Genomic DNA, 10,171 nt, shown 5'->3' with positions numbered 1-10,171 from the left:
TGTTTGTTTTTGTTGTTTGTTTTTTGTTTGTTTGTTTTTCTGGAATATTCACAGGGATTTAATAAAACCAGAACTGTGCTTTTCTTAAAACACTGCATGCTCCATAGTACATGCAATTAAATGGTGTGACCATTTAATCATCATACCCATATCATTGAATAGACAAGTAAGCCAACAGAGACACAGCAGATTCTGACTTCCACATTATTCTTTAAAATAAGGAAATTATGAAGCTTAGAATTGTGCATAACGGCAGAACTGCTAGATTTGTTAATATAGATCTGAGTACACTGTGTCTGAGTTCAAGTCAGTTTATAACTGTTGTGATCATGTAGATTATTAGCTGCATTTTTTGACATTTAGATGTCAATTATGCTGGCTTCTGGAATTGGACTGATTTTTACAACAGAATGTCATTATAGCACTTGCAGTGACATCAAGAACAGAACTTCAGCTTGATCTTCCTCTACAGAAGCTCATTAGAGATTCACATAAGAAGACAACCAACACGTGCTATTGCCATGGAAACAAGTTGGAATATTATGAAGCAGTATAGCCCATATTCCAAAATAGAGAGGACAAAGTCAGAGCAATTATAGCACAAGACTGACAAGCTTTTTATTTGCAGCCTCTATGGGTCAAAGCAAAACCTAGCTCCTGCTCTTTGAAATAAAAATAATCAGTGCAGTTTTAGGACTCTGGTTTCAGTCCCTTATTTGCGAACACAAAAACAATCCAGTGAGTTTAGTTTATGTTTTACAGGAGGGAGGAGGCCAAATGAAGGAAGAAGCATCACAGCAGGTGTGTAGGTGTGGCAGTATACAAAGAACAGACATCAGAGACTGATAGAGAAATGAGTCAAGTTCGAGTCAAGTTCAAGTCAAGCAGTGAGGTTCTAATAAAACGGAGGTGAGCAAGACCAAGTGAAGCTGAGCCTCTGGTGTGTCATTACGATTCAGAAGAAAGACTAGTTTCAAATGTGATGACTACCCGGTATCAGTGGCCAGGACACGAAGGGTAACATTTCTTGTGATTCGTGTTAAATAGGTGACTCACAGTCTCCAATGTTGCCTAGATAACGGAATGGACATATTGTATGTATACAACATGTAGGCTTCTGCATGTGAATACAAAGACAGAGAGTTCTTTAATCCATTTATAACAGCGCCGTCTGGAAGAGTTTTCAGTGTTGTAAGAGCTTTAATCATTTTCTCTGACTATGGAGTGCCAGCTATTGTACTAAAAAGTTTAATTCTGAGCAGAAGTATTTTATCCTTCATGCAGAAAGCCTGTGATTGCCACTTCATTCACATATAGGTTCTGCTTTTAAGAAACACTTAAGTTTCAGCTGAGCAATCACTTCTTGCGAAGACACTGTAGGGAAAAATAAAGCTTAGGAAAGAGAGTAACAGGATTTTAGGAAGCATTTGAGAAGCCTTGAATGATTGTGTCATGAGTTTGCACTACAGAGAGTTACCGTGAGATTCAAAATCACTTATCAGAATGACGCCAGATGTGAAAGAGAACAAATACTGTGGTACAGGGGTAGTTTGTGTCTATTAAACAGGCTTCCAATGACTGCATATGAGATATGTGGTATGCTACTAGTTAACTAATGACTTAAAAAACGGATATGTTACATTCACTGCAACAACTCCGGCTTGTTTTTGACTGGATTGGCTGGAAAAAAAGCAGGATAAGAGCATGATTTTGGGAGAAAATGGAATGCAGTACAGATATTTGTTGCAAAATTTTATTTCCAGTAAAATGTACAAAAGTTAATAGCAATGAGTACCACTTATGAAAAGCAAAATATTGAATACTGTGTTAGAAGAATACTAGATCATTTTTTTTGGTAGAGCCAAGCAGAGACATATAATGTGATACACTTGTCACAAACACTGGAAAATAGCAATTAGTCTTTTTAATCTTGGCATATGAATTTTATTTCCCAAACAGTTAAGTTAAATTCTGTAGCACTTCCTACTGCTTTCTTTTCCCTAAACCTTTTCCTTGCTTTTTTTGGCGTGCATCTTGGCTTTTCTTCTCTTGCTCTGTTTGCAGCATTGCTTCACGAGCTGCCAGCTCTTCACGTTTTCTGAGTTCAGCCTTTAACAGCTTGCTTCTGTATGCTTCCCGAATGCTGTGAACTCTGCCTCGCTTTTCATCTAAGGATGCCTAGGTAGGCAGAAACAAAAAGCAACATCCTCACTCTAACGCATGAAGCTCTGTTTCATCACAAGCAACTGCATCACTGAGGTTGTATTTCACCGTCTGACAATATAAGTACAGGTAAGGCATATCTCCTGTCCCTTGGATCTGGTCATGCAGTTTTATTGATCTCTCATGGAGACATAGCTATGTGTCAGTCTTTTTAAATTGCTGGCTGAATAAAATAATCATGGGCAAGGGGGATAGGGCAACAGACTAGTTACCCATTTGGATCAAGTATAGATTCAGTCACTGACTCGTTTTGTTGTCTTAAGCAATTTCCTTGAAAAATAATTTTCAGAAATACTTGAATGGTTTAGGAGATCGCATCTCATTTTCAAGAGACTCAAGGAGCCTAAATCACACTGACCTTCAATGAGACTTAGGCCAAGTGAGACTTGGACACACAGTTTCTTTTTAATGTTTCCATCCTGGGAAATGGGGATACCTGAAGACATTTAACATAACTTTCTGCAGTCTACAGGTGAAAAAACTGTAAAAGTACTAATCAGCACAGTATGCATATTCACAAGTAACTCTCATTTTAAATTACTACTGTGAAAGATTGTAAATGTGTTTTCTAGAAAGAGCTGAGGAATTACTTTAGAAATATTTGCCAATAACATATGTTAGGTATCCAAAATTACAGCAACATCTGAAAACTTGGACACGTTATTATCAAGGATTAGGGATCAGTCAATCACTGGTAAGGGACTATGGCTCCTTTCAGGCTTGTAGTTAAGTATTACAAATGAAGTGGGGTGTTTGTTCAGATGTTTTCAAGTTATTTCTATTAAGAAGTTGGTTAAATCCAAAATTATTTTTACTGTTTACAATTTTATGAGTTCTAAAGAGTTACTAGACAATTTTAGTAGTTATTGCATCACCTCTATGTGACAAAACATTTTGCTCCTGTCAACAATCTAAGGTTAAGCCAATTTTGTTTGGATGTTTGTACCATGTACAATGCACTGATCAAGTTACTCTTAAAAATGGACTCTTCACTAATGACACCAGAGTATCATGTCTGTTGTTACCATGCATATTCCAGGAAGGCTCTATTCTCCAACTTTGCTATAGGGCATACAAGGAGAAACTCACTCTCTTACATAATTATCTTGTTTTTTTGTTTGTTTGTTTGTTTGTTTGTTTTTTATTTTTCCAAGCCTCACAATTTCATAACAAAAACCAACCAAACAACAACCATCACCACCAGCCAAAAGAGAGCACTGGTCATATACATAAAACAAACAATTTATTCTCACTTTAAACAATACTATTACGGTGACAGTTTTAAAATTACACATTTGCAAGGAACTATAACAAGAACATACTACAAATATTTAGAACATTGTACAGTATATTAATATATATTTTTTTCTTAGAAGCTTTAGTTTTAACCATTGTTCAAGTAAGACTTAAAGCTTGTATATTGATTCTAATTATTGATACCAGATACAAATGTTTAAAGAATTGTTGATCAAGATATTCATGATAGTGGTGGATATTACAGGAACAGTTACTGGAATGTAATCTGGAAAACCCACCTGTAGATTCTCATACATTTCAAGTAAATTTTGCTTCAACAAAGCTCTAGCATGTTGATCCATTTCTCTTTGTTCCAAAGCCAGTTCTCGAAGTTGCCTAAAATGGTTAATTTTTTCCACTTTGCATTTCTCTTGCTGTTGAATTATAGATTCATTTCTTAGCATGGATTCAGACGTTGTTTTTCTGAAGGAAATAGAAAGATATTTGTCTCATGTCAAGTACAGTTTCATATGGTTTATATTTTGCTTAGTACCTATATGCATATATTTGGCTTATATCAAGCAAAGTAGCCATTGTACAGTTCAATATGATTAAGGGATCACTTTTCCTCATCTTGTACATAACACTGATGAGGAAGTACGTTGCTGAGGCCAGGTCTTCTTATACTTGAATGTCTACTTTAAAATACTGGTAAAATCATGCTTATCTTTGAGCGTATGAAAAACTCATACATGTGACACTTATTTTTAATTTGCAAGAAATATCTTAGTTCAGGAAGTTTTAGATATTATAATATAGCACTGAGACAAATGTATTTTTTTTCCACAGGCATAATGGCAGTTAAGGACGGATATATATGGATAATATATTGTAGTAATTTGACTCTAATGACTTGTATTACAGTGGAGGAGCTGAAGACAAATTAAATGCTTCCAAAACTCGAGCCTGTAGAAGATATTTTGCCATATTTTCTGATCTTTTAGTGTTATTAATTTCAATATAACTCCACTGTCCCTTTAAATTAAAAATTGAACTTGAGGAATTTTTCAGCACATTCTAAGTCTTTTAAGAATGAGTGAGTTGCATAACTGCCACACTGAATACAGATGGACTTAAGCATGAACTGGGTTCTGTCTGTAGCACAGCAAACATATGCTTATGAGGTAGAGAGGTTCATCCTGACACATGTAATAAAGAAAGTATTTATTTTGAATAAGGAATATATTTTTTCAGTTATTAACTAAATTTCATTTGTTAAATATCTTATTAGAATATACCGTCATATAATGACAAACTTCATATGCACTTCTTTCAAGATAACCACTGAAATAAACATATTTGGCTGCATATGCATTTCCTTAAGGATTATGTGTCACATTTTCAATACAGCAAAACAACTCCTTTAATGTGTGTAACCTTAAAGAAGGGGCATAAATTATAACAGGATGTAGGAAAGCAGAGATTTTAAAAAACCTATGTCAGGTAAATCAAAGCGGAAAATGATCAGGATGCCATCTACACTCACTACTATATGATTCTTTGTATACAGCATAAAGGACAAACAAAACAGACCGGATTTTCACAAAAGACATTAACAAGAATGTGACAGCACTGCTGCTTATGCCAATGACATGTGAAGGACAAAGTCTAAATTCACATCTATTACATTGTATTCAAATATGAAGATACAATTGTTTATAAATATATCCCATTTACTAATTTCTCTATATTGAAACCCTTAGTCAGTCTTTCAATTTGGTATCTCACAGGCATTAATTTTTCCTTGATACAGGGTACCTCATGTAAGGACTAAGATCTATAGGCTCCCACTTTTTTTGCTCCATTGGTAAACTTGAGTCAGTTGCTGTTTGTGACGCTGTCTTTTCCACAGTAAGAGAAAAAGAACCTACAACAAAACAGATTCAATTGGTTACTCAGTTATGCCAGGATGATCCATCTAAATTGTAACGCAGTCATTTTTCTCTTTTCGCTCAGCAAAATATCTTACTAAATGAGAACATGGATTGGACATGTTTTTTACTTCTAACACTTATAACAGAATCAAAGATGCTGAAAAAAAAACCAATTACATATGCTAGAGTGAAGCTTGTAGTTTAGATAAAGTTGTACTTTAGATAAATCAACACAACACATGAGAGGGTAAGACAGAATTATCAATTTTAAATGCCTAAAGAATAAATTTTAATCAGCATGGAATCACATTATTTTATAAACAACACAATAACAAAAAATCTATAAAAATTGGATCACTCCTGTCTACAATTCAAAAAAGCTATATTCTCTTTTGGGCATATGTTTTGTTTGGGAAATGCCAATCTCCAAAAAAATTTAAAATCGTCAGTCTTCTGTCTTAGGATGATTTAACCACATGGATGGTAACTGATTTATGTTTTAATGTAGACTTCTCAAAACACAGTGACACATTTGATACTAAGCATGCCACTGAGCTGTGCTGTGATTGTTCCAGCACTTTTGTCTTCCAGTTCACTTGGCCATATCAGAAAAGCCTGTGAAATTTGGTGAGATTTAATGATGTCTGCAGTAGATTGTACCATGAAAACTCTCATTACTCTATTAATTGTAGTAATCAATTGAAACATTTACAAATCATTTAAAAAGATATTTCTATACTAATGACCACTGCTTCCAAATTTGAAATTGAAGGAGTATTTCCCACTGAACTTCCAGAAATGTCAGCTTAATTTAGGGTTGGAATTCCAGTGTGAAAGGACTGTCTAAACTTGGCTTAAGGGTAACTTAGCAGCCTACGAGGGCTATGAGGCTGTATCTGTGTTAGACTGGAGCAATGCAGCAACTAAAACAGAGGGCATAAAGAAGGCAGAGACTAAGCATGCGATTGTGGATTTGGACTCCATTATTGAGGCTGCTCTCTCCATTTACTAACATTATTTAATGCAAACATCTTTGTTAAAGAACTAAATGGTTTATGCAGAATGCTTTAAATTATATTTAATTTCACATTAAAACACTGGTTGTGATATGTATACAGTGCATTTGAGACCTCATAGTAGGTAATCCTATCTCATGGACTTTTTTTTTAAATTATTTTTAAGTGATTAATATCCCTTTATATTTTAAAATTATAATGTTCAGAAGGAAGATGACATGCAGAAAGTTATGCCCTTACCTCTTTCTTCTGATTTGGATGATAAACTGGCAGTGTCCATCCCAGCTATGGGCTCCTCAGAATCTCTTGCAACATACTTATTAATAAATTGCATGCGTTCCTGAAAAGCCTACAGATCAAATTTTTATTTGAATACTTTAATCCCAAACCATTTTCTGAAGTAGGAATCTATAAGTGATCAATGGGACAGTAAATCTTTGAACCCTGCACATGTTGAGATATGATGCTACTTTATTATTGCTAGTGAGTACACTTCACTGGTTGGATCTATGATTCTATGATCTATGGAAACATCACTTTCAACAACATGAATAGCATTAGTGAGACAACAGATAGAAAAAAAAAAAGAAGATAAACACAAGAGGACTGTGCTTTGTGTCAGTCATATTCAAGTCATCATTGCAGTAGATTTTTTTTCTGAAATTATGACCTGCCAACATTAACCATCTAATTTTTCCAGTAACATTCTGGAATGATTATTTGTTTAGTTTTAATGCGCTGTGTAGAGAAGAAGTAAATCGTCACTGGTATTTAAAGTTTGTCTAATTTAAATTGTGTCCTGAGTATATGAATAAAAACCTGTAAATAAACCTTGGTGAAATGATAGCTGAGTAAAATGAAAAGCAGGCAACACTTGGAAGGGTTTGAGTCTTCTCAGTGCATACCAGCTATAGATAGTAAGTATACCAAATGATAAAATGATGCTGTCAGTAACAAACCTAACACCAAAATGTACTATACAACTCTGCCTGGGGCAGGAATTAGAAAGGATGCTAGGGTTCCCATTAGAAGAGGCCTTGGAATACATACATTAAAGATCACTATGAACTACTGGAAAACTCTTTATCTCTCAGTAGTTTAAAATAATGTTTGGATTTTAAAAAATATAACTCTGAAAGTAGGGTCTGTTCCCTCATAGCTGAATAGAGGTTCAGAACTCCTCTCACTGCATCTCCTTAGGGAGCTAGCACTTCCTCCTAGGAGCTCCTGTAACCTGATGACTTGGACTTCCTCCTGAGGAATGGAAGCTATGGATGCAAACCCTTTCAGGCTCAATTGCTTCTGATGCTTAAATACAGACGTCACTACTCTGCTTGTCCTTTCAGATGGTGATTTGGGCTCACTGGGCTTTCTCCTAAGGGCTCAGATTGTCAGAATGGGCAGAGGAGCCAAACATCACCCTGGAACCAGGGAACCAATTCCCAGGGTAATCAGGTGTGTGATGCAGGAGACAAGTGATCAGGAGAAACAGAGAAGGGAAGCTACTTAGAACAGCAGACCCTCAAGGTAAACCTTTTTTCATTGTATTACATGAAGTTGCCAAAATTTGCTTAGCAACTACTTTGGAATAGTATTATAGACCTAAGAGGCTACTAAAATGGAAACCTTTAGCTGTAATTAAGTTGATTTTCAGAGTAAATAAAAGGCAGTGGTGATAGAACCACTATTCTGGAGAGACTGTGCACATCAAAGGGGAGACATTTCCAGCTCATCTTCAGGAAGCTGAAGATTTTCAGTCTCAGCACAGCCAACCAAATCTACAGAGTAATGCATCTCTTCTTAGATCAGAATGTATGCTGGAACATTTTATGAACTTTGGATATGCTGAAAAGAAATGAGAAAATTTGCAAGCACAACTAGGGAAGATCCATGACTGAGGTTTCACTTCTGAGAGCTAGATACCTTTCACATGTTGTGCCAAAGGAGCCAACTTGCATTTGACACATTTGAACTAGTATTGCTTCTCTAAAACAGTGAATTCATACAGAGCAGTGTATACTGGCTCACAGGTACCTGCAACTTGGAATGAATTTGGGAATTCTGCATGTAGGAGACAATTAGATTGATGATGTGACCAGGTGCCAGTTTATCTTTCTGTCACATTTAAAAAAGCGTATTTCTTATTATATTCTCATTATGTTCAGCTTGCCACAAGTGACAGCTTTGCAGTTGTGTAGAGGCAGTAGGTGTTGTAAAGAGAAACATTTTTTTCTGTTCAGTAAATAGAACCTTAAAGTCTTCAGTGATCTCAAGAAATCTAAAGTAGACAGTGTGGATTCCTGCCCACAAGTCATGCACATCAGCACTTTTGATTATTCAGGCTGTGTACAATTCCCTGTCATCCACAAAATGATGAAGAGAGGAGTCATATGAACTCATTTCTCTGTTGTGAAAACTGCTATGTGATCACAACAGCTCCTGCAACTTGTGAAGACATGTTATCACACAGATTGCACTCTGATTACCTTGACAGCTCTTCCTGGCTCTGCAGACTCCCATGCTTGCTTCATGGCTTTGATCTCATCTGCTCGCTGTGTGTCTCTCTTCACCTCCAGAATTTCCATCTCCCTCTGCTCACTAACAAGACGTAAAGTCCAGTATGGTTTGTTTATAGCATCTTGCTGAAAGTAGAAGTACCATGGACATGATTATTGGTATTTATTGGTATTTACCTATGACCACTATTTAAGATGAAGCTTTGTACTCTGGTAATTTTCGTAACTGTCAGACATTATACATCAATAGAATTTGACATGCATTGCTAGACAAAAACTGACTGCCAAAGGAGAGGAAAGGAAAATTACTTTGTAATATTCCAAACTTCAAGGTCTTTTGTATACTTCTTTTCCCCCCCACCCATACCCTATACAGCATGCTCTACACTCCAAGCTCTTCTCAACAGTCTGAATAAGAGTATTTGCAGCAATTTTATTTATGCAGTTATCTCTCTGTCAAGCTTTTTTTTTTTTTAACTTCCCTTTCCTTACTTACAATTGCTTTTCTTTTTTCTTACCAGAAGTGTTATTATTTTTAACCAGAATTTTTATGTAGAGATACATCTTGTTCTGTCTTCTCTAACATCAGGTTCTTTCCATTCACTTCCCAAATTCTATAAATTACTTTGATGTGTGGTTTCTCCAGAATCATAGGATGCAAGTAGTACTCAAAGGGTAGGAGACTGTCCTGCTGCCCAGCCATTGAATGAAATATTGTGCTTCTCATGCTTTTGTAAAGTGTAGTATCTCTAGAAGCTTGAAGCCCAAGGTTTAGAAGAAGAGATGAATTGCTCAGCTTTGATTTGAGACTAAAAACAGGCATCTTCCTAATATGCAGGCAGTATCTTCTTGAAATTTGCTCCTGTTTTAGTGACAGACTGAAGAACTCGTGCAAGCTATCATCCCAGCACCTGTAGCATAGCCCATCACTGGAGCTGAAGGCAGAAATCTGACACAGCCTGAAGTTGCATGACACTTACATGACCAGCTTTCTCAAATGCAGCCACTCTGACTGCTCTGCAAGAAGGGTTAAGGCACTGTTCCTGAAGTCTGTATAATTAGGTGTGGATGTGAATCACAGAGAAGCTTGCTATTCAACAACTTAGTCAACAAAACAATACAGTGGAGATTTCTTCATGAAAAAAATCTATGAAAATGCCCTCCTCTTGAATTACTTCCCATGAAGCAGGAAAAATAAAAAACAACCATGAGGACCTGTAAATTTCTTTGCCTTCCATTAATCTCT

General features: G+C 36.0%; 1 protein-coding gene across 1 annotated transcript in view; it reads right to left on the bottom strand.

Annotated features, from left to right (window-relative positions):
* Positions 1 to 1,726: 1,726 nt before the first annotated feature.
* Positions 1,727 to 10,171, bottom strand: part of ADGB (androglobin) — a 73,853-nt gene continuing 65,408 nt past the window's right edge. The window contains 5 exon segments of the mRNA XM_010707152.2: positions 1,727 to 2,178; positions 3,759 to 3,942; positions 5,278 to 5,386; positions 6,650 to 6,758; positions 8,896 to 9,051. Of these exon segments, the coding sequence (XP_010705454.1) occupies positions 1,984 to 2,178; positions 3,759 to 3,942; positions 5,278 to 5,386; positions 6,650 to 6,758; positions 8,896 to 9,051 (753 nt within the window). The 3' untranslated portion in view covers positions 1,727 to 1,983.

This window comes from Meleagris gallopavo, chromosome 2, assembly GCF_000146605.3.
Source record: "Meleagris gallopavo isolate NT-WF06-2002-E0010 breed Aviagen turkey brand Nicholas breeding stock chromosome 2, Turkey_5.1, whole genome shotgun sequence".
NCBI classification, from domain to species: Eukaryota; Metazoa; Chordata; class Aves; order Galliformes; family Phasianidae; genus Meleagris; species Meleagris gallopavo.
This window is presented reverse-complemented; position numbering and strand designations above follow the sequence as displayed.